The sequence below is a fragment of the Rhododendron vialii genome, chromosome 9a (assembly GCF_030253575.1).
Source record: "Rhododendron vialii isolate Sample 1 chromosome 9a, ASM3025357v1".
NCBI classification, from domain to species: Eukaryota; Viridiplantae; Streptophyta; class Magnoliopsida; order Ericales; family Ericaceae; genus Rhododendron; species Rhododendron vialii.
In genome coordinates, this window is record NC_080565.1 from 1808452 (window position 1) to 1833374 (window position 24923).

At 37.3% G+C, this 24923-nt stretch overlaps 2 protein-coding genes across 5 annotated transcripts; both read right to left on the reverse strand.

Moving 5' to 3' along the window:
- Positions 1–1440: 1440 nt before the first annotated feature.
- On the reverse strand, positions 1441–7616 carry LOC131300707 (transcription factor bHLH153). Of its 4 annotated transcripts, none has more exons than XM_058326668.1 (7): positions 7268–7616; positions 4158–4294; positions 3548–3613; positions 3360–3425; positions 2659–2706; positions 2063–2232; positions 1441–1703 (listed from the first exon to the last, which is right to left on the reverse strand). In XM_058326668.1, exons 2-6 carry the CDS (start codon positions 4254–4256, stop codon positions 2104–2106), a joined length of 408 nt encoding a protein of 135 aa, XP_058182651.1. In that variant the 5' UTR covers positions 4257–4294; positions 7268–7616; the 3' UTR covers positions 1441–1703; positions 2063–2103. The 4 variants fall into 4 exon arrangements, with proteins under 4 accessions (XP_058182651.1, XP_058182653.1, XP_058182650.1 ...); XM_058326670.1 differs by having other exon boundaries at positions 3366–3425; positions 7268–7604; XM_058326667.1 differs by having other exon boundaries at positions 1441–1835; positions 7268–7599.
- Positions 7617–15858: 8242 nt separating this feature from the next.
- LOC131300708 (uncharacterized) lies at positions 15859–23871 on the reverse strand. The gene is made up of 7 exons (XM_058326671.1): positions 23439–23871; positions 21061–21132; positions 20897–20964; positions 17612–17759; positions 17406–17489; positions 16900–16989; positions 15859–16239 (listed from the first exon to the last, which is right to left on the reverse strand). The coding sequence occupies exons 1-7, from the start codon at positions 23700–23702 to the stop codon at positions 16234–16236; spliced, it is 732 nt and encodes a 243-aa protein (XP_058182654.1). The 5' UTR covers positions 23703–23871; the 3' UTR covers positions 15859–16233.
- Positions 23872–24923: the final 1052 nt, after the last annotated feature.

The following is a 24923-nucleotide window of genomic DNA, read 5'->3' on the forward strand; positions in this document are numbered from 1 at the left end:
ACTGTTCCCCGATCACCGTCTCGAACACGTGTTTCAGGATTGGTAAGAGGCTAACAACTGTTTTGATATAGACTAGATAGACAAAATTAATACTCGAACACTGTTCAAGATGGGGAGTAAAAGGGACCACGTTGTTTAAGTCCAAATCAGAACAGTTAAGGGAATGACTTCGGTGTCTCCGGTCATTTTGGAGATACCGTAACTTTCGGCATAACAAAATCATTATGATTATAACCAAAACCTATTACAAGTGTTCAAAGATGGCGGTGAAGGGGAAAGCAAAATAAGAAAAGTTATAATCATCTCACTTGGTTGATCGATGTCATGTAAATGACATGTTTTAGAGAATAGCGCAATTATTTAGTTCAGTCCCTAAGCTTCCTTTAACCTTATTTTGAAGCCCATGGAGTATGGAGTCCCGTATACTTAGGCCCCGTTCCGCTGAGAGAGAGAGACTTGAGAGAGAGAGCGCATTAAATGCGCACACGGCCACACGGGTAGAGAGAATGAGGAAATTATTGTTAACAGGCCAAGCATGAGAAATTCCAAATTAAGACCGGCCAAGAAGAATTTGGGCTTGGGTTTTCCGAACTTGGTTAGAATAAGGCCCACCTATTGATTCCTCCCCCTTCCTTATAGGAAAGCCCATCAGCCTTCTCACATTCCCAGTAGGCCATCATTATCGCTATGGGCTTGTTTGGATGGGGGCTACCGAAGGGGTATTAGTGATACCCCCTCCTAAGACCGTGAGCTCATGGTTAAGTCATGATTTGGGAACACATTTTGCCGAGGGTATTAGCTAAGTCCCGGATTCTCTTGTACCCCCTAATATCCCCGGCGGGGAGATTATTTATGAAGAGGTTCTGAAGTGTTATTATATAATACACACGGATAATACCCCTTCTCTCTTCTATTTCAACTACAAAACAACCTTATCCCCTCATTTTATCCCTCATCCAAACCAAATACTATTTAATCCCCCGTCACATCAATGTAGGCTCACCCTTCTTACATAATATCCCCTACTATCTTATCCCCTTCATAACTAATACTCTCAATCCTTATCCCGCATCCAAACGAGCCCTTAGTGTTATTTTCCACGTCAAAGAATTTTGATATAACATATACATTTCTAGAAAAGAAAATAAATTCAAAAATGTCCGGTATTGTCCTACATCGTCTACCAATACTAATCGGAACTGGAAGAGACACAAATTTAAAAGTAGTATGGTATTATCCAATATTGACCGGTATCGCTGGTATCCGACCATTACAAAAAAAGAAAGAAAGAAGGTATGTACGAGAATGACTAAGAAAACGAACAAGTTTGTTCCATTCCATATAATACAACCTGCCCAATCCGACCCGCTCATGATTTCAACTCATTCACTCATAACTTGGTACCCAATATTGCAAATTATGATCCGTTCAAAAAAAAAATTTAATGAGAATTATGACATATTTACTTTCACGTATATATTTCCTGCAAATATGATTACACAACTTCATATCCCATCATCTATATTTTTCATGATATCGTCAACTCAGAACCATGTTGGTTTTAAACTGTAACTAGACTAGAAGGAGAGCTCATCAACAATCATAATTTTGGTTACATTTCTTCTACCTGAAATTGGATCAAGCCCTGCAGAAGTTGTCGCATCTACACGAATCTCCACGACCGTTAAAAATAGCCGCTGTGGCTGCATGGAAAGAGTAGATTGCACTTTCAGAGCAGTGGAGATCAATCCAAACCACCATATCTACCAATTCCTAAGCCCTTTTGGTACTTCAAGCTTTGGCCTATTTTGTTGCAACTGACATTAAGGCATATGCTGTCCTTGCAGAATGATTTTTAAGATTTGGTCAAATTGTATTGGATTAGGAAAATGACCAAAAGCTACACACAAAAAAAATAATTTGTCCTAACACTATAATTTCAAGTTGTCCTAACACTATAATTTCAAGTTAAATGTGTTCCATATAGTTCTAATTTTCCAATCCCCTCGTCGAAGAAGAAAAGTGCAGGAAAAATAAAACGAAGCGAAAGTTGAGTTTGTACCATGGATATATGGTATGGACAATTCGCACTACGAAGGCCCTCTAAAATTTGGGGGTACTGGTCTTGTTGGGGGCCCAGATGTCTGCTCCATTGCTGCTAGCAACCCCACTAGTACTTGAATTCGGCACGAGACACAAGCCTTTGCTTCTCAGGCTGTAACGTTCTAGTTCCTTGAAAGGCATTTACAAGACCCAAGTAGACTTCATTAGTCATAAGCTCAGTCATTTACTCATAACTATTTAGTCCTGAAAATGAAGGCTGGTTTGTGTGGGTGGGTGGGTGGTGTGCTTGGGTGCGTGGGTGGTTGATCAGCAGTGGTGGTGGTGGTGGTGGTGGTACAACAGTATTCCTGATCGAGGCAACATTTTCCACCTTGGAAAAGTAGAAATTGTTCCCGGCTAAAATCAACTCATTTTCGGTAGAACATAAAAAGCATTTCCGCTGACTTTTGTTTTTCAATCGCACCGAACACCAAAAGATGCACGCAAAGAAAACTCGCAAAGATTTTCCACTGTAACCAACAGAGTGTAAGACAAAAGTAGAACTCTCTCAAACTCGACAGCAAAACCCAAGCTGTCCAACCACTAGATTCTAACCTGCAAATTAGCCGCTGGTGTACTCTGGAGGTATGGAGAACACAAAACCTGCAAACGGCCCATAAAACCTTTGAGTTATGAGTTCAATGTCCAAATGTTTCTATCAGATATTTGATAGAGTAAGTGAATATATACATGCAGATCCCTCAACTTACTAAGAAGCACAATAGAAGTGAAACAGGACCTCCAAATGATTTGAGAGGTTACCAACCATGGGCATTGATTACTTGCAAGCAAAATAGAACGAGGACGTCTTTTAGTTGGTCTAGTTAAAACCTCATGGTTGGTGTAATTGCTAAATGCTAAGCATTAATCTATAAATTTGTACATGAGTTCATTAACTTCGGTGAGAATTGCACAGAGAATCTATAAAAACACCCAATTTCCAACAAGCTAATACTCGTTTCCAAAAGTGGGGGGGGGGGGGGGGGGGGTGGTAGGGAAATGAAAGTAAGCAATTTGACTTAAGTCGCTTTCACTACTGAACATATGAAATACAAAATTTTAGATTTTGAAGTAAGAAGGATGTGTCAGTTCAGAAATATAAGCTTGCATAAGCATTTCCCACTGGATGTCCTTTAGGCCAGCACAACTTGAAGCTGGATTGTAGACGGCTGCAATTTACTCCGAAGACATCCAACAAAGGTGAAACCAAATAGTAAGCTAATTTTGAAGCGAAATAGAGCAGGGTAAGGCCAAACCTTAACTTGTTCATGCAGAAATGTGATATATTCCATCGTCTCCAAAAGGACAGAAGCTGTATCTGTCTGCAATGAACCCAAAGTGCTTCGGAATCAGACAGTTAAACATTTCTTGGGCGGAACTCTTCCCTGTCCTTGAGCAGTAAACATGTGTCTAAGTTCTAGTTAGAACGATTAAATTTCCATACCTTCCCGTATGGCGAAACAAGCTGTTGCAAAGCCGCAATTTTTTCACCAAGCTTGTCTTTCCTCTCCTATCATCATCCAAGTACATATTAAGATGGCAAAGTAAGCACCCCATTATATAGATGCACGAAATAATTAATAGACCTCACAATACGTTTCCTAAGCGCCTTGTCCAACTTGCTTGCGAAAGAAAAGAACCATCATGCACTTAAGTAGACAGGCTAATTTTATGGATCTATGTTCACTAGATATTAAGACACCCTAGGAGAGCAACTGATTTGAGAAATGCCTTGGGGTCTATGAGAAAACAGCTCTAGTAATTGAGGTGCATACGTTCATTATACTTATTCAACCAGGTGGCTTAGTTATCTACAAAAGGAAGATCGAGCAGTTTTATCTGAGGGAGTAACCTTGTTTGCAATATTTGGAGGAATCACAAACAACATAAAGGTGATACATTCACTGTTTCCGTACATCTTGAACAGATTAGCGTTCAAGGTGATGTTATCATTGCCGATCAAATAAAAAAGAGGTGACCTGATCACCATCCAATGTGACCAGAAGGACAAAACAAAGAAGAGTAATGCAGAAATACAGTAGACTAAAAGAAACCTTGGAGGTCATGGACATATCGGCCTTGTGTCGCTTTGGAGCAAAAGAATCGAGACTGCCTTGATCAAGAGAGACAGGGCTCCTTTTGTGTTCCAACATCTTTCCCTCTAGTGCTGCTGCTTCTCACTATATATAAACTGCAGTAGAGACCAACACAAATGAACAAAAGAAACCAATTATAATCTACAAGATAGCTTCGAAAATCCTGGAGAAAGAGGCCCAAAAGAAAATAATTGAAACAATCAGCTGATGTATATATCAAATTTCATCAAGTTCCCCGGTCTAAAATTACAAAAATGGAGCAGACAATACTGTGTGCTAAATACTGAGGTTATCTGGTCAATTCTGCTATTTGAGTTGGATCTGAATTATCTTTAAGCCAGTAAAGCTTCCTACTTGCAAAAAGAAGAGTGATATTGGGAGGAGGGCAGGGAAAAGAATCAAGTAAAACATGAATATTGTGGATATGACTACCTAACTATTACTGTAAATGATAAAAATCAAAAGACCAGTTCTTAACTTCTACTTAATTTTCTGTTTTGAGATAATTAGGTTCTTTAATCACTTCTAAGGATACTAACATGTCAAAGAAACAGACCACATGTAGGCAGTATGAGGAGAGGTTGAAATAACAAGACTGCTAATACAAACAGCTGAAATTACTCGGAAAGTATTTATGTGATTGTGTATAGCACGAAACTCATTTTGGTATCGGTATGGCTGGTCATTGCCCCAAGGCTCCAAATCTTACGAGTGAAACATTTTCACGGGGATAAGCACAGAAAAGGCGAAAACCCACCCGTGGAGAGTCCCCCAAACTAATAGAAAAACAAGTGGTTGACATTTTATTAAGACGATCTTCTTCAAGACGGTAGAACGCTATGATTCTAGACATAATATCTGTCATGATAAATAGTAATATAGTACCGTGCACGAAAACCGAGGTAGTATGAATAATTGTTGATAATATTACTACAAAACTATAAAGCATTCACAATTTTTGGTCAAAGAAGAAAACTTGGTAGCTCTGTGAAATATAATATATAGGAACCGGAACATCATGTGATGATGAAAGGTTAAAGATACTATACCACATTTTAATAATGAGAAAATCTTTTTAACGGCGGAGCCGCCAATAGTTGTTTACGGAGCTAATCGTGACTGTCCAAAAGTGTTTTGAACGGTCCGGACGTTAATGAAACTTTTCCGAAGAAAATCCAGACGGTCACGATTGGTTGTTGTTGTAAACAACTTGTTCACGCCTGAGTCATGAATAAGTTTCTCTTTAATAATAGCAGACATAAGACAGAAAGAAGGCTATTCAGGTTATTTAAAAAATCCCTTACCAACTCAACTACTATGTTATCCATATCATTAAACTAAAAGAAAATGGTTTGAACCATCTCCTCATGAATCTACAACCGGAAGTAGATTCGACCAAAGTTAACTCGTATTGACCAAAACCTCATTTCCATCCACTAATTCTTCAAGTGAACTCTTTCAATCTTTAGTGAACATTTTTTTTTTCTTTTTTTGGTCATACTGTAGTTTTTTACTTCTAAATTCTACTCGTCTAGACGAATGATTATTAATCCAAGATTTTTGAGTCGAATCTAATATGTGTGTGTGTGTGTGTGTGTGTGTGTATATATATATATATATTAAAAAAAAGAACCAAAAAGATGGACGGCCGGATCGACTACTCTGCTCCCGCTTGACAGGAGCTGCTCGGCAGCATCCCGGATCCCACCTTTTCACTTAAGATTATATGTCACTATTGGGTGAGACAACTGAAATAGAAAAAAGTCAATATTGGCGGACCCACATTGGAAATTTTACAGAATTCATGAGCCATTAATGTAGGTGTTTGCGTACACAATTCGCTCAAATGATCTTATTGTATTCATACTTTGGTGATCAAGCAACATTAGCATTATATTTAAGGTATGTTTGGTTGGATGGAATTAAGGTTGGAATGGAATAATCATTTCAATAATTTATTTATTCCAATGTTTGGTTCAACATTAAATAATGGAATCACTATTTACCTTAGTAAATGAATTGTCATTCCATCCAAAAAACTTTACGGAATTGTTATTCCAATTCTGTCACACCAAAATTACTAGTGCCACTCCAACATTCACTATTGTCTCACCAAAAATTACTATTGACACTCCGAAAAATGCTATTGTCACTCCAAAAATTACTATTGTCACTCCAAAAATTGCTATTGTCACACTATTCCATTGGAGATGAGAATGACTATTCTTAAGCACAACCAAACATGATAATGGGAATGATTATACTTGAGATAAGCTTTTGAGCCCAAAAGCATCTAATGTACGATGGCATATACATGTCCTGAGTTAGCTTGTGCGCACGTCGGATTAATCCTTGTGGCCCCAGCCTCAACCATTTCACACGAACCGATTCACTCGCTTACACGTGAGGTTTGGTGGCCTTAAGAGTTGCCAGAAAGGGAAATTGAACCTGAACTTGCAAACCCCCTATATCTCAGATTCTCAGGGCTTCACCATTAGACCAACCACTTGGAGTTATATTCTTAAATTGTTAATTGAAAGCAAACCTTAAAATTCCACAAACAATCAAATAAATCGTTTTAGTTGTCAATCAGGAGGAGCATATTTACACAAGTGTCTTGGGAAGTGTTTTTAGCTAGGTTAATTAGAAAAAGTTCCATGGGATTAGTCACTGCAAGTCCATTGAGTGAAAAAAATTCTTAAAATTTCTGTATGTATGAAGTAAAAATCCCTAAAATTTCAAATTATCAACCATTTTTTAGGTTACGTTTACAAAATTAAATGGTCGCTACACACAAACCCACAATATCTTCGGGCCCCTGCTAGACTCAAATCCAGCATCCGGCCCTGGTTAAAGTGTATTAAAAAGTGTAAAGGTGTGTCGAAAACTGTGTTTTCTTTGTACTCTTGTTGCCTTATTGACAACCCAGTGGTCTTTCAATATATAGCTGATAAAGGAATCATAACTGCGAATTAACCCAGTTGGTTCATCAAATAGCTTAAAAGCAGGACAGTAGAACACAATCTACACAAAACAAATAGAAATCTTTCAATTCGAAAAACACTTACCAGAAATTCACTCAGCATTACACCAGATAATCTCAAAATCCAACGGAAGCCTTGACTGCCCCACCTCCAACTGAACTCTCTCTCTCTCTCTCTCTCTCTCTCTCTCAGATGAAACCCTCCAACAGGAACACCCAAGACACAAAGAAACAAGATTTTGAAGCAATATGGTCAGGCCATTCGGAGAAGTTCAGTCGGTCGAAATGGCTATTTTTTGGTTCTGGGAGACAGGGGAGAGTCAGAGGGTGGAGGGGGAAAGGTTTTTGAAAGTGTTTTGTTTGTCATATTTATACACTTTTTATGGAATGGAATCCAAAAGTGCTTGTGTGAAAATACTTGTAAGAGAAATACTACTCCTAATTGACAGCTAATATCCAACTCTATATTGTGTGGGAGTGGTTAAATTAAACTTGGGCTGAGGTCACCTTTTTTAACCATGGTTGAAAGCTACCCTTATGACTATTTGGCTTTTGTTTTTTTGTTTTTTTCTTCAGAAATCCTATTGGTACCGACGGTACCCATAGGGAAAATGCACCGACAGCCACCGGACGGCCGTCTCCGGTCACCGGACGGCCGATCCGAGCCGTCCAAAAATTTTAAAAAATAAAACCGAGTGGCCTTACGCGAGAATCAATGGCATCCGAGGTGTGTAGGGTACTTGATCCGAGTACCCCTTTTTCGTGTATATACACGTATATACAAATATACACGAAAAATGGGTGCTCGGATCAAGTACCCTACACACCTCGGATGCCATTGATTCTCGCGTAAGGCCACTCGGTTTTATTTTTTAAAATTTTTGGACGGCTCGGATCGGCCGTCCGGTGACCGGAGACGGCCGTCCGGTGGCCGTCGGTGCATTTTCCCTATGGGTACCGTCGGTACCCATAGCAGTACTCTTTTTTCTTTTGGTTCGACAATTTGGAGTGTTCAGATTAGCTTACGTGCATCTCGACTAGTCTCCGCTCTGGTATAGGCAAAGATAGGTCATTCACGCCAAGACTAGAAAATTCGCAATAAATTACTTTCTTGCGGTTTGACTCCAAAAATAGATTATTTGTCAATTGTGCGGAGAGCAAACCCGCTAACCAACCGAACTAACCCTTGCGGCTAAATTTCATTGATTCATGGATACGCGGTGTAGGAGGAGTAATTATTCAGTGCTCCTGGTGCCCCAAACTCTTCTCAATCACACACTTTTGTAGTGGGGACTAAACAAATGTGTGATGAATACAGAGTTTGGGACACCACGGGAAGCAAAACCACTAACCAACCAAACTAACCCTTGCGGCTGAATTTCATTGATATGTGGTGTAGGTGGAGTAATTATTCAGTGCTCCTGGTGCCCCAAACTCTTCTCAATCACACACTTTTGTAGGGGGACTAAACAAATGTGTGATGAAGACAAAGTTTGGGACACCATGGGTCGTTTTCACTAATGAATAAGTTTTGAGAAAAAAATTGTAGCAATCAAGTTGGTAGATTTTTTTGATAGTAAATAAGTTGTTGAGAAATGTCAAGTTATTTTCGATAGTGAATAAAAATAGATGGGTTTGTAAGTAAAGTTACTGTAGCAAAAAAAAATTTTAATTTTTGTTGACAACTTTTTTATTATTGTGAACGAGATGGTAAAATATTGAAACTTGTTAATTAATGTGAACTAGATAGAAAAAATGCCTTTTTTTTTTTTGCTAGTGGAAACATGTAGGAGGAGGGATTGTCTATTCATAGAAACTACCTATCCGATTCCAAAAAAATTGGCCAGTTCACAATCCAATTTAAGTAAAAACTCTACAGCTGCGTACAGAACGCACATAATAAATAAAATAAAATCATTCAATTATGTAATCATGTGTGAGTTTGTGTGTAAGTAAATTTGTATTGTTGTTATAGTATTTGTAACAACCTCTCATTACTCACTAGTATGGTATTGAAAATGACTTTTTAGCTTCTCATTTTCATTTTCAACCACATATAACTCTCTTTTTTTCCGTGAAATTTGACATGATTATTCTTTCAACTAATCTTTTCACTTGTTAATTTTTTATGTAGATTTTACATAAATAAAGAAAAAAATTAAATGTTTTTCTATTTTTATTTTTTAACTAATCTTTTTACTCGTTTTTTTTTTAAGCTTCATTACATAAATAAAGAAAAAAAAATTTATTGATGAGGATGACTGCCCTGTTTGCCCACTTTTGGGTCCATTTCGATAATCGAAATTGTTTACTTTTTAAATTTTCTTGACCATTAATCATATTAAAAATTATGTTGATATATCATTTCTATATTGAGGGGGGGAAAAAAAGGATTCCGAATCCAACATGGGATCACATCGCATTTAACATGCTTGTCTTAATATAAATTTTCTCCGAATTTATATTAACCAATATTCGATCAACAAGATTTTCTACAAGTTATTGGTCTCAACGTGATCTAAAAAATGAACAATTCGATCATCGAAGAGGAACTGAAATAAGCCGTAAAGTGGGCCAACAGTACAGTCGAGTCTATTTACATGGACCGAGGGGAGCTGAATCCTTAGTACTGGTACTATTTTCGTTTATGTTTTGGCGCGCAATCGTAGTCAGGGTACTGGGGTTAGTTTCCACTTTCCGCTTTCAGGAACGCAGGTTTCTGGTTAATGGTCCCACTTTCCTCTCTGATTCTCCTTCCTCATCAATGAAAACGGTGGAATTGTACTGGTCATGATGCCCGGGCCGAACGCGGGTGGCAAAAATGTCTTTCAAAAATCTTCGAAACAATTAAAATTTATGAGTGTGATGATTAAGAGCGCAAATACAAACTGAGTATTAAAGTGCAAAAGCGGAAAAGAGTCTTTTATAAACTTTTGAAACAATTAAAAAAATTTCAAAAACTATTCCAAACAAAATATAAAATTTGCGACTGTAAGAATCGAGTGCGCAATCGTAGACCGAGAATTAAGTACGGGATCGAAGGCCATTTTGAGTAATTCCAGGAGTATGTGACTAAGGTACTGGTGCAGCAACTTTACATGCCAACCGTACACGTGTCCACTGTTGAATTTCCGTGGGTTGATACTGACAGGTGTCCGCATCGTGTTGCATTACGGCACTGCGAGCGAGTGGGGCCACACCCTGCAAATTGGCGCAGAACGAGATTGATGGTGAATGGGCCCCACAAAGTACCGGGGCCCGCGTGCTCGAAAAGTCAATGTGACTGGATTTAGTCCTTGTGTAGGTCCCACGCGCTTTCCTTTTTTCAAGGTTTGTTAATACGGAATACTAGGGAAAGTCTACCAAAAGTCCAACAAACCGTTCGGACATAACTCCGGACACAATTCTATCACAAATCGTTGAAGTTATGCTTGACTCTCATGTATCAAATGGTTATAGCAGTGTTCGGAGTTGTTTTTTAAAATTGTATTCGAATAGTTGCTCCATATACTATGGCCTTTCCCTTTTAGGATGAGCTCATCTCCATTCTCCTTAATTCGGTCCTTCCCTTGATAGTAAGAGTCATCATTTAGTCCGAAGGTCTGTGACCAGCCTGAAGGCCAGTACCCGCCCGAAATCTTCCTGGCTCGTCGGGCTATTGCCCGGCCCAAGCCTGTCCAACGGGCAGGTTAGCCCAGCCCGAAGTTTTCATGGGCCAGGCTTGAGCCTATGAATTTTTACTCGGCCTGCCCCATGACACCCGCTCGTAAGACCCGTCCGATAGCCCAAAAATCAGTGACCTTGGAGTATACCCATTCCTTCCTTATGCCCTTGAAGACTTAAGCATATGCAGTTTTACTGCATGCCATTTTCATCCAAATGTTCCAAGGCAAAAATAATAATAATGTTTGAATGTTATATATTTATTATTTAATCATTGTCTTTTTCTGCAAACTAGGGGTGTAGTATTTTTCAAAAAAAAAATTAGGGGTATAATTTTTTCACGCAAACTTTTTAAGTTTCCTTTTTCCACTATTCTTTTCAAAATTTGTGTCGCCCGCCTCGTGAGCCCGCCCATGAACCCTCCCAAACTTTGACCCGTCAGCCCGGAAATTGAGCTAGCCCGTGGGCAGACTTGGGCTTCAGCTTAAGAAACACAGCCCGGCCCGCAAAAAGAAAAAAACCCGCTCAGCCTAGCCCACGGGGCAGACTTGGGTAGTGACTTGGCAGGTTGGGCCGACCCGATGATGACCCTTACTTGATGGTGTACAGCTATGAATCTTTCAGACTCTTAGTCGTTATCGTAATCGTTTATCTTGTAGAATACGCAAAGAAACTATTGTACGTAAGAAATCAGCTTGATTGAAGATCTATAAACGCGTGTAAGGATGACAACAATGTAGTTCAGTTCGATTATTCGCAAAACCAGAACATATAAAATCCAAGACCATAACAAAAGTCACCGGTTTTTATTTTATCTAAATCATAACCAAAATCACGGTGACCGGTTCACTTCGATTTTTCTGCAAAACCGATAGTCAACATTTTTAATTGAGTCAAAGACACTAATAAATATTCAACAACAAAATATCCAAAAATCTCAACAAATTAACTAATGCACCGTCAAAGATACAAAATATGTACCATTGAACAACAAATTAATTCAAAAATAGTACCCTCATTTATTACTATTTGTCTAGTAAATACAGATAGGACCGGTAAATAGGACTAGAGCACTCCCCTCATTTATTACTATTTGTCTAGTTTTGACTTTTTGATTTTCTCAATTGTTTGAACAATTTCACAAGTCAAATTGAAAAAATAATAATACTATGAGACTACTTTGCCCTTAGCAATTTTTTTGGGTATCACATGAAATGGTTCTATGCATAAAGCCACCCACGTCGCTAAATAGTAGGGCTCAATACAATGCTACCCGTTTCACTTGATAGGTCTTACATAGAGCATACGATTGGCCGGGTCACGTAAGGTGCCGCATCAGGAAGAATGCAAATAGCGCTACTATGGTGTTATGATTACGCTAGAGCAGTACTGACATATCATAATTATCAGCGTCATAATTCTCTAAAGATAACAATTGTACTAATGTCAAAAAGAAAGAGGCAGCATAATTATGAAAGGTGGAAGAAAATAGTTGTACTTGTTAAATGTTTTTTTTGGTACTCGTATCGCTACAAAATTAAAACAATTGGAAAAACAAAAAGTATTGCATATTTTCTTGTCATTAATTTGGATATAAGTTGCAAGTAAGAGAATCAAGTGTAAGTATCAAATTACGAATAAAAAGGAAAATATAAACTTCAAAAGCTAAACAAGCCTACTTTAATGTGTGTTAAAAAAAAAACTCCTATGTTTGAATGTAGTAGGTTAATATCAAAGGAATGCTGGGGTAATCAACATCACTTTTTTAAGAGGGAAAATTCTAAAATCAACCCAATGGGCTGACAATAATGAATGTGTGAATGTGTATTAAAAATTATATAAAGTACACAAAAATACGTATTTTCCTTGTCTTTTAATGTGTTTATTATCAGTCCAGTGAGCTGACAATAGCAAGACCGTTTTAAGAGAGCTTGCTTTTTTGTTTTAAGTTATAACAAATTTACTTTAAAAGAGTTCCGAAAAGACATCTTGAAGGTGATAAATCATTGTCAAAAGCACAAGCTTTTTGCGAAGGACGAAAAGAATATGCCCAATTTTGTACTTTTTTCTAAGTCCCGTTTTGCTAAGATTTTTATTTTTTAAGCGCTTTATTTTTTATTTTACAAAATGGGTCATTCTCTCACAATATATTACCTTTAATTCACATGACTTGTTTGAGTCGGCAGAACGGAGCCTTTGTTAATGCATGGGATGATGAGTCCCCTCCGCCCATATTTCTGTTCTGAACATGTTTCTAACTTTCTACTATGTCTCTTTCACTCAACATGAACATCCTTATCTTGCTTTACTTAATTGGGGATTAGTGAAAATGACTAATTGTCATTAACTTATTATCACATCAATCTCTATCCCCTCTGAAAATATTAGCAGCAAGATTAGGTTGCCGCGTCATTTTGTCGGAGATTTTTAATCAATTTTCTTGTTTTTTTCTTTTGTTGATTGTAGTGTGCTAATTAAGGGCGAGTGCAAGAGCCTAAGTCAAATCAAGAATCTCAGCGGATCGGGACAAGCTATTTTTCCTAGTCGAAACTCCAAAAATCTACCACTGCAGCCTCAATATATACAGCTCAATAGTTTTAACATTAACATTATTGTTTTATTACTTCTTCCCCAAAAAGAAAAATTATTTTTCTATCTTGAGGAAATATATTTTATGCAAGAGAGGAAAATAAAAAGGACGATCAGCGGAGGCCCAGGTAAAAAGCAACTAGTCAATGCTAACTTTTGCCGAGAAAAAGATAAAACATTTTTAGACTAGTTATTTTGAATAGGATTGTTGCACTTGCTCTACGATACAGAAGGTCTGTATGTAGAGATCTGTGTTTGTAGGCTCAGATATGATTCGTCTCTATAGTGTAGTCTAGTTGTAGGGCTAACAACGAACTAAATTGCTCATATTCGCTCGTTAAAACCTCGTTTGAGATATTAGATTTGTTACGTAAACAAATCAATCTCAAATTTTTATTTATATATTTATTTTTTAAGCTTTTAAGCCAAGTTCAACTCAAGCAAGCTTGACTTGTTCAACTTATAAGGTATCAAGAATTTCAAGCTACTCAAAATCCGTTAGTGATCAGCTCGTTAAGGCTCGTTTCAGATCAGCTCATTTCAAACACAAGACAAGCTCCCCTAGCATATATTAAAAAATTGTAACGCTTTCAAATCAAACTTTAACAATTATCTGTCCGCCAGTTCTTTGATCAACGATACATCTATTTGGGACATGTTTCTTTCCTTGTGACTTTGGTTTCTTGTGTCCCAGTGTTTTTTTTTTCCCTACTATGTGGGATAATCAAATTTTGATCCTGTTGAAAACCTTACCAGGGTCGAATCACAAAAATATCATATAACCATGTTACCGTAGGTTAACGCCTACCAGGGAGTATCGAATATCACATATTCGTCTATAGAGAATAATCTCACCGCACCTATGTCGAAGCTTGAGTGCTAGCGAAAACGTGCCTTGTGTTTTTTTGAAGGAAACACCCAACTAAGTTGGGTGGGTTCCGGGGTCCTAATCTTGAAGGGTACATGGGCCTCCATTTTGTATTGGATCTGACTGGGCTTCTTCTAATAATAGGCCTGGCCCAAACTCAAATCTCTTTTACTTCTTGATTTTTGTTCTCTGGATGGTAAATGGTTTCTAGACTTCCCGTATTTTCTTTTCCTTTACTTGGGAAAAGGAAATGGAAAAGAAGGGAAAAATAGTGAAGAGGAAAATTAGAAGGAAAGTTCAGAAAAAATTGGAGGGAAAATTCAACTTGCTTTTTAAACTTTCCCTTCACTTTCTTTCCAAGTAGAAACCAAACAATGGAGGGAAAATTTTTAAAATTTTGTCCACCTTTCCATTTCTTTCCTCAAGTTCCAAACACACCTCCCTAAGCTTTAACGGCATCCCTAAGCTTTAATGGCATCAACTTCTTTAATTGATTCTCTTCTGGTTTGACCCTCCCAATTTTAAGCTGCAGCTTTCCCTCTTCCTCTCAAATCAAAATTGTAACAAAAGAAAATTCAAGTTCCCTCGTGCTATGCCTATACTACAACTTGGTTTGTCTCCGGTTCACTGATTGGCCAGAAAATAACAAAGATCGTGGCTAGTCTAGTGGACCCACTTTGATAATCCAAACTGTTTATTTTTTACGGATATGTGAAATATGTGGGCAATTCTAGCCACATGATTCCCTACATTAGTTTTCCACAGAATTTATTTTATGTTCTCAGAATAGGAGAAAAATTACCTGTTACCAACTTACCACGATGGGTTCAATTTGATCCTTTTCATGAACAACCCTCAGCTCCATACAGAGAGGCATAAAAGAAGCGATTGCAATCATTGAGTGGGATACACCCTTAAGCGATCAAGAAGCGATTGCAATCATTGAGTGGGAAAAAAAGGATATACTATTAAGTGATCTTGGAGCACATTCATGTACACGCACTTTGCGATGGAGTCCACACAAATGCATAGTTAGGATGAAATGGGCCCGACTCTGGAGCCGTTAATAATCACCCATTGAGCCTGTAATGGTTCACAATTCAGAACAGGACCTCTCCAGGTTTTCTACCCACCTCCTTTTGAACCGAGGCTTTTTTACTCACCTGGAATATGGCTTTTAGTAACACAGACAAAACCAAACCAAACCCCACATCCCAAACAATTGGCACTAACTATACAAGACCATTTTGTTTATTAAGCTTTGTCGATGGCATCATGTTCGATAATATCCAAGAAACCTAAATTTTAGTAGCATACAAGGTACTGCAATTTTTGCACAAACCACCAGCTTCCTTAACAGTTAACACCAAGGTACTGCTAAATCCAGCATGCCAGACTTGTATGATAAGTTTCAGAACTTGAATATTAGCACTACAAATGGAAGTTTCACCAGAAATACTTGCTGTCCTCACAAGAGACTAGTAGGGCATCCATCCAAACGAAACTGGTGTTGTTGCAGCTGAAGTTTATTTGCTAGAAGCAGAAGAACTCGAAAGTATCAAAATGAAGCTTCTGAATTATCATCAATCATTTTTTTTAGCTTATTTAAAAGCTGGTTTTCCAATATACCTTTTTTTCCAGACAATGCCCAAAAAGCAAAAATAGCATATTTCATACAACAAAAGCGATACTCTAGGTTAAAAAAAGAAAACCTAATGAACTCAATATTTACATTTACATTTGCTTTCGAGTTCTCACGTAGCTTCAGGAGAGCTACAAGTATTCAGTGCACTTACTTTCTCTGACATGAAACCACCATTTGATCCAGATACTGGAGAAACTGCAGTGTGCAAAAGATCTTGCCCAGGGACAGCATACATAGGATGGGCATAGAAGAGTGGAAGAACCGACTGCCTTGGATTGGTACCTTCTCAGCTCTAACAAAAAATAAGAATTAGGTAAATGAGATTGCACATATTATCCGCATAAAAAATTAACCACTGTGAAGTGAAACCAGAAAGGCACGATCGGTTGAAACTGAAGCCAACATGATTGCAAGGGTAAAAAACATATATATTGTAAAGACCATGCAAAGCTAGAATTTCACATCATACTAGCATCGCTGAGAAAAACTCAATCAGGCTCCTATAAGAGATGCTTTTTGACGTATCAAAAACAACAGCATGTAGAAACCAGACCTCCTCAAGCAGCTTGCATTGTCTTATCAAATTGTAAGGATAATGCTTGTAATTTTACCATCAGACTCATAGCATAGAGAACTGGGATGAGGTAAAATAGGGCTCGAGGAATTCCCTATTTTTCTCTTAAATTGAGAATGTCAAAATTTCAGATACCACTTTAGACGCACCGTTGGAGCTTTATCATTAGATACTACTTCCATCGAATTGGTAATTCATTCTACACCAGCTCACACATAAAAAAAAAGAAAAGAAAAGAAGACAATCCTAACTTCACAGCTGGTGGCATTTTTTTTCTTTTCTGTTTGTTTCCTCTAGGAATCATTATCTTCATTTTCATGTCAGAAACATTTGAAGCACTAGAAAATAGAGGTGAGAGGCTTGTAGAAATTGACAAACCTGCCGCCTTCTTCGGTTTTGCATCATGCAACACGAGCGGGCCATTACATAGCATGGAAGAAGAAAACCAGCAAGTTGAAGAAGGGAAACCTGAAACTCCCCAAGATTTACTTTGCTTTCCAATCACTATTTTCTTCGTATAACTTAAATATCAAGTACTGTAAAACCACTGTAAACTAACTACAAAATTGGTCTCTTAACAGATACTCAAGAAAGTTTTCGGGGAACTTATGAATGTAAATCTGTGTATTCTCATAGAAAATTTTAATATGTGGCGGAAATATAAAAAGATCTTAAGAAGTTATTGAAAAGAATGGGAGAGTGTAAAGACCAAGACTTCAACAACATTCGCTACCCCAATGATGTCAGGATTCAGATCCCATAGGTTTTCTGGAAAGAGAAAATTCTGAAGATGCAGTATTTCAATATCTTTCTATATATGAAAATTAGAGTTTTGTGCATTCGTGAATATGTATGTAAAACATTGAAAAAAATCTAGGACTTACATTGAAAAATGTTGAAGGTTCTTGTACCATCCCAAAATCTCTCGAGAGCATCAGAACTTGGCGTATAAGCAAGATAAACATTAACTGTCCACATGGCAAATCCAAGGTCTCAGTATCGCGAAGGCAAAACCACTACCTCCAAAATCTATATAAGCAGGCATTTGTTTTTTTGTTCTTTTGTGTTAAGTAGCCTTTGGGTTACGTACCATGATAGCCACATAGCGGAAGCAGGCGAGGCTGCTATTGTTTGCAACAGTATATTCATCATAATCCGATTCCAATAACTGACGCTCCGCAACAGTTAAAGCCAGGAAACGAGGATCCCGGAGATCGATATGTGGCCCCCATGCTTGCCTGAAGAAAATATGAAAAGTAAATAAGAGAGGCTATCCAGGATACTTAACAGAAGGAAACCCGATTCAAGAGAAGAAATGTAACTACTTAGAGCATCCACAATGGAATAATCAAAAGTTGCCACATCATCTTTTGGTGGTTATCCATTTAAGGAATTGCTAGAGTTAGCAATATAGAGGTTCACAATGGTACAATCAAAATTGAATAACCAAAACTTGCCACATCACCTTTTTAACTTATAAAAATCTAGAAATTGTGACATAGAAAACAATTTTTTTTAAATAGTTTTCAAACTAATAAAAATAGGTTATTAGAAAAAGAGAAAATAGTTTTTTGAAAACTTTGATTAAAAAAAAACAGTTTTTGGGAAAAAGTTTAAAAAAAAAACAGTTTTTGAAAAAAAAAGTTTTAATAAAAAAACTGTTTCGAAACAAAATTGTTTAAAAAAAATTTGGGAAAAACAGTTTTAATAAAAAAAAAGTGTAAAAAAACTGTTTTTGCAAAAAAAATAAAAACTGTTTTTAAAAGTATTTTTGTTATAAACATGTTGAAAATGAAAGAAAGAAGGTTTTTGTGTAATGATGATGTACTTGATTGAAGAAATGTAAACACAATTAAATTTGATTATTGACAAAAGGCTGGTAGTTTTGATTATCCAAGAGCCAAAATTTGATGAGTTGCTAAGATGTTTCTAAGTTTGGTTATTCCAATGTGAGCTCTTTTTGAGCAAATGTTGCTAACCTTATAAACCTTATACCACTGTGGATGCTCTTAGAGCAGTCTTAGCTAATCTACAGCTAGAGATGATCAGTTCATTCACTAGTCAATTTGAGACCTATGTCATCGAAACTACATTGCAGAAGAGTCCATAGAAACATTTAAGAAATGCTATTGTTATCACCAATCTTTGTCTCTTTTTTGCGAATCATGCCACTCTATGTCCAATTGACAGACTTGAAAAGCCACTCTACATCCAATTGACAGCAGCAAATACATTTCCGCCAAGTGACTAACGGAAGTTCCTTGCTGCCAGAAACGAGGTCTATAAAACAGTAGAGTCTCAATCATGCATGCAAACTAATATCCTAGCTGATTGTTTCTCTAATAAGTAATTCCATTATGTGCATTTTTCAGTAACAATCATGATACTGCCAGTTAGAAAAATCATGAGGCTACTGGTCAAACAAAGACTAAGCTACTAGCCTCTAGGCCAAAGCTACTATATTTGCATTTGTGAACACGAAACAACCCACACTCTTTGGCATCCCAGTTCAACCCAAATTCTTTGACATCCCAGTTCAACGTAAGTCTTGAACTTAAACCTTCCTCCAATCAATTCTATGGAACACTTGTATTGCAGAAGCCACCTAAAACCATGTCTGCATCGCAAACATTCCTAACTAAGAAAGTTCTGTAGCAACTGATGACATTTGGTTGCTCTTGACTATCAGAACAACAATAGCAGTTCCCATGTAATCCCCAACCAATGTGGTGGTTAGGGGAGGACTGGAGACATATCTAACCTTTCTTATACACAAGTGGATGCTCTCAGAAAGTCTTACCACTGAAAAAGTGCCCCCCTATAACTCCAAAAATTGAGGAACTCAACTGACTAACTCAGAAGTAGAAAACCAACACATCCGAAACTTGAAAATTGTCATTGATCTCAATTTTTTTTTGCCAAAATAAGTTGTATTTCCCTTCTTGAGATTTGTCGTAGTGTTAACATGAACAACAAGTGACATCAAGGCACTTGTAGCATCCAAACTCTACTGCCAATTGCCAAAAGCACAAGTTGGCTGGTAACTTACTTTCCCAGTAGCTATGATCGACCCTGGATGCAATGGAGACATATCTCAACTGAGATTGACAAAAGAGAAGGATTCACAAAGAACTAACCAAGAAGAATCATCCAGGACTATTTCACCGGACTAGGAGCCAATTCAATGAAAATGACAACCACAACCACCGGTTGACTTCTCTGTAGTAGTAAGCTATTGGGATGCATAGCTCATCAAAGTTTATAACCCTATGAAAGAGAATGGGCTACATCATTAACGCCTATACGGATTTTCTGACACGTTGTCAACCAATCAATTAGATGGTATACACAGAAAGGGAGTCAGCTAATTCCATGCTGTATACTGGGGTTTCCTTCTTTGTCACTTACAAATGTCTACTTTATCGAGGAGCAGTGTTCTAAAAATCGCATTTAATCGCCGATTAATGGGCGATTAATCGGTTTTATGGCCTCTCCGATCAGATTAATGCTTGGGCGTTTGAATTAGGCGGTCTGGAGATTAATCGGGATTCGGCGGCTATTATTCGCCCATTAATCGCCCATTAATTGGCAATTAAACGGTGATTAATCGGTTAATCGATTAAACGGCGATTTTGAGTGTGAGTCTGATGGAGACGAAGTTATGGATGGATATGGAGAAGAAGAGGAGTAATTGACTAATAATTCCGTACTTGGTTTCATTTGGATTGAACGTTGCACTTTGTAATTGACTGGTAATTTCGTACTTGGTTAGTTATTTGGTAGTACCAAGTTTCTATGTCTCTATATTTGAATTGTAGAGAATTGTTAACATTTAGAAGTGTTAACATTGAGTATCCAATAGCCAAAGCGAACTAGGAAATTTTTTGGGAGAGAAGATATATCACATCAACTAGGAAATCTGTAATTATTAATGGTAGGGAGGTTGCAGAATATTTTTAAAAAAAAAAAAAAACCCAACTAATTGCTAAAAGGCGATTAATGGCCGATTAAAAGGTCTCGAAGGTTGAAGGTGGTTGGCCGCCCACCTAGCGCCGAGTGCTTTTTAGAACATTGTCGAGGAGAACAGTTCTTATGCTCCATTTTGTTGCAGAGTGGAGGAAAAGAAAAATGAAATATGCAGTTTCACATATGTATGGAACAAGGACTATTGAGATGGATTTCTACTCGTTTTTCTTTCCACTGTCTGCCATCAACCAAAAAGAGCACGATTTTAAGTAAATGATGACTCTCAATAGCAATTCCACTAGAGACCTTGAAGTGCAAAGCTAAATTCACCAAAGAATCAAGACACACGAATTTTATGAGTAGATTTCAACCACAAAGATACAAGTATGATGTAGCCTTCAGCCGTTACCTGATATCAATGGCGATAACCTCAGGATTGCCTCTTGGCGGTGGAACAATATAATTTGGTGAATAGACCTATAAAGAGATTGAACCAACACATTACTAGTCAGTTCCACGGACTTGACATATACGTACTTTAAGAAAAGAAATACAGAAGCTACAAATTCAAACCTGATAGCAAATTTCACAGGTGATATCGCCTTTCTTGTTGCACCATCTCTGAATGCACTTCCGATGAGCAAACTACATTGCATACTAGAGAAAATCAGAAGACATTCATAAATCTCCAACCTAAGTAAATTATGCGACTATATGTTATAAGTGGCAAGATAAAAGTTTGAGACAGAATTAGTTACAAGTTTATACAGAAAATCCGAACTGCAGAAGGCAATTGTAGCAAAACAACAATAGGAACACTTTAGTAGTGTTTTACCCAGTCGCATTGACTTAAAATTCAAATGGAATTAAAAGGTAGATTAGTTAATAAAATGGGGAAAAAAACGAATAATCGCAGTAACTTGATAGAAATCTATAACACGAGAAGAAAAACAAGAAGACTTTAAAACAGTGAGCAATGAAACAAAATATAAAATAAAAATGACTGTGCACCATATGCTGGAAACCAGACAGAGGACCGCAGATAGACCAACTCAGCAACATCCTCATACCAGAATGAGCAAATGATTAATGCTTCACAGAGTACAAGAGAAGTTGTCCCAGCAAACCCATATATAACCAAGGGGAGAAGAAAGCCGAGATAAACCTTTTGCAATCATCATAAGCATACTTGGATAATAACAGTAAAATGCTTTGTAAAGAGATGCCCGGAGTCCGGACTCCACACACAAATCCGGACACGGATGTGTTCGCACCCACCCGATGTGTGTGGTTCCTACCTGCGTCATAGGGACCCATGTGCATCAGACGGCTCCAAAAACATTTGTGACCCGGTTATGTCCGGATATCACACGGTTTATAAACATATTCCAATACTATGTCCAATTTTCAAACAGCAACAAGCCAGTAGAAGGCTTGTTAACATCACTATGAAGAATATGCCAAAAAGCCCTGCCGGCATGAAAAAAGAGCAATAAGAAGCAAAATGGATCAATTGGAATATGCCGGAAAAACGGACCAAATCGAAAGCACAGGCATGGAGATATTGCATCTTGGTAAATAAAACTCCAACAATGAAATGAAGTTATTTATGCAACCACATTCAAAGCAGCAAGAAAAAATCAGAACGTTACACAATGATTGATCTTATAGGATAATCCACATCAAATTTGAAAAGTAATGGCTTTACACAAAAACCTAATTTGAAGGCTAAAACAATCTCTAATCAGTCAAGGGAGAGAAATGTGGACGATCAAAGTAACAAAAGAATGAGATGAAAATGAATCCGAAATAACCTGGCCCGAACGGCTGATTATAAAAAAAGAAAAAAGAACCCGCAAAAATGGAGAAGACTCAGAAAAGTTCAAGAAAAATTAAAAAAATAAATTTAAAAAATCGAGAACATGAACCCTAAAGCAAATTCAAAAAGGGGAAATAGCATGGAATCAAGAGATGAAACTCACATTTCGTAGAAGAAACGTTTACTTCAAATTAGTCCTTCAGTTATTGATTCGTTTCTATTCCCAAAAATACACGAGAAAATACAGAGAATATTCAAACATTCAAAGAATCCAATAACTGCACAAACCCACAAAGACCCACATTGAAAAACCAGCAAAAAAAATAATTTAAAATCAGTCCTCGAAGACGACGAAACACATTTTTCAAGCAAACCAGTACGATAGACATGTGAAATACAGAATTAAAAATGAAGAAAAAGATAAAACCCAGAAAAATTACCTGATAGTTTCCGACACGTACATATAAAAAAAAAAAACAAACAAACGGAGAGAGAGCGAGAGAGAGAGAGAGAGAGAGAGAGAGAGAGAGAGAGAGTATTCATACTTTGAACAAATGCACAAACAAACAAAAACCCACATGGAAAAACCAACATAAGAAATCAAAAATCAGGACCTGAAAGGCATCAAAAACACATTTTCCAACAAAACCCACGACAAATTCGACAAATGTGAAAAAAAGACGAAAAATTTATGCAAAAATAAGAGAGAAAAAACCCAGTAAATTATGGGCCTATGAGTTTCACCACAGGCACAGGGAAATAAACAAAAGGCACAAACCAACAAAAAAACCCCATGGAAAAACCAACATGAAAAATCAACTCAGCCCTTAAACGCTACAAAACCCATTTTCCAACAAACCCAATACAAATTCTCAATAAATTTCCCTAAATGTGAAGAAAATAATAAGAATTTACGCAAAAAATAAGCGAAAACCCGGAAAATTAAAGACCTTTATACAGGCAAAGGGGAATCAATAAACACCAACATGGAAAAAAGCAAAATAAAAAAAAATCACAATCAATCCCTCAAAAACACATCTTCCAACAAACCCAATACAAATTCTAGGTAAATTTGAAGAAATGTGAAAAAAAGACCAAAATTTATGCAAAAATAAGAGGGAAAAAAACCCACCTTCAGAGTTCCATTACAGGCACAGGGAGCCTCCATCTCATGCTCTTCATCTTCTTCTTGACAAATCCTGCACTCCCTCACGATCTTCGAACACCCTTCGCCTCCACTATTTTTGTTCTTCCCATTACTTGTAACAGAGGGCAGATTGTTTTGGGTAACAACTTCATCATCACCACCTCCCAGCAGTCTTTCTCTTTCGTTGACGGATTCTAAGCATGCTGATGCAATCAGCCTGTCAATGCATATCATGAACTCATCAACCATTATTGCTTTTTTCTCTCCAAGATGAAAGAAAAATTTCCAAGGAGAGAGAGAGAGAGAGTGGTTAATGGGGGGGCCTGTGTTTTGTAGTAAAAAGGTGCTGCACGGGCGGAATTTACGAACCAGGACCTGGTTAAATGCCGCTGTTGGTTGCCTGTATTTTGAAATTAGCACCAGAAAAATCTTTGCCTGAGTACCCATTATGAATTAATTAAGGCACCCTTTGACTAACTTTTTGGAGACACTCGCTTACGGTGTTTTTTTTATTTTATTTTTTTATTTTAGTTTCTCTTAATTTTCATAGATTTGAGTTGAATTTTTATAGTACTATTATACATTGTTCATCTGGGAAATCAAAAAAGTGAGAAAATTTGTATAAGATGAGAAAAAAGACTAAAAAAAAGCACATCCCCATCTACGTGGTAAAGGTGAACATGCGCTTGCAACATAGCAGGGTTCGATTCTCCGTAGAGACAAACCATGATTTAAGTGAGGGGCCATGGCGGTGAGTTGCTGTGCTAGTCTCTCCTGAGGTTTGGATTGCGCAGTCGAGTCCAATAGTGGCTCGGCTGCAGGATTGTTCCTCGATTACCAAAAAAAAAAATGACTTTTTGGATATTTTCCGTCGTCTTCTATAATTTTTCACCTTCGGTATATATATTTTTTATTTTCTCAATTTCTCTCATTGAGACAAATAATGTGGCGTAAAAATTTGACCCAAATTTAATAAGAATTACGAGCAAAAAAATAAAAAGACCCGGTTAAAAAGTCTATAAAAAATTAGATCAAAGGGTGCCTAAAAATGCTAATAATAGTCGACAATGCACAAATGTATGTGGAATCGTTTGAGGTGTGTGAGTTTTTTGTCTATTAAGTAAGAGCATGTGTATAGAATGATCTTGGACGCATGCATTTGCAACGGTGGCGGAGCCATGATTTCAACATCGAGGTGGCACCCCAAAAACCCTAAAAGATCAATATATTTCCTCCGTACCACAAAGAATGTTTGATCCATCATGCTAAAAATTTAAGAAGAAATATGTTTTTTTTTTTTCGAACAAATTCAGACATTTTAAAAAAATAAAAAAAAACTTGATACTTAGTAAGGCCCCGTTTCGGTTTTAGAAACAAGTACTTATTTTTTAAAAAGTAGCTTCTTTTTTGAATTAGAGGTGATGTATTGTAAGAGAGTGACCTTTCTTGGGAAGTGGGAATAAGTACTTA

What these genes read in the sequence shown, in the direction of transcription:
- LOC131300707 (XM_058326668.1), bottom strand. Translation starts at nt 4,256, where the DNA reads ATGTTGGAACACAAAAGGAGCCCTGTCTCTCTTGATCAAGGCAGTCTC. An exon ending in TTCTGCATGAACAAGTTAAG is followed by an intron (nt 2,707 to 3,359) that starts GTTTGGCCTTAC and finishes GGCCGTTTGCAG; the next exon opens with GTTTTGTGTTCTCCATACCT. An exon ending in CACCAGCGGCTAATTTGCAG is followed by an intron (nt 2,233 to 2,658) that starts GTTAGAATCTAG and finishes ATGCCTTTCAAG; the next exon opens with GAACTAGAACGTTACAGCCT.
- LOC131300708 (XM_058326671.1), bottom strand. Translation starts at nt 23,702, where the DNA reads ATGGTTGATGAGTTCATGATATGCATTGACAGGCTGATTGCATCAGCA. An exon ending in CCTGTGAAATTTGCTATCAG is followed by an intron (nt 20,965 to 21,060) that starts GTTTGAATTTGT and finishes ATCTCTTTATAG; the next exon opens with GTCTATTCACCAAATTATAT. An exon ending in TCCGCTATGTGGCTATCATG is followed by an intron (nt 17,490 to 17,611) that starts GTACGTAACCCA and finishes CCATGTGGACAG; the next exon opens with TTAATGTTTATCTTGCTTAT.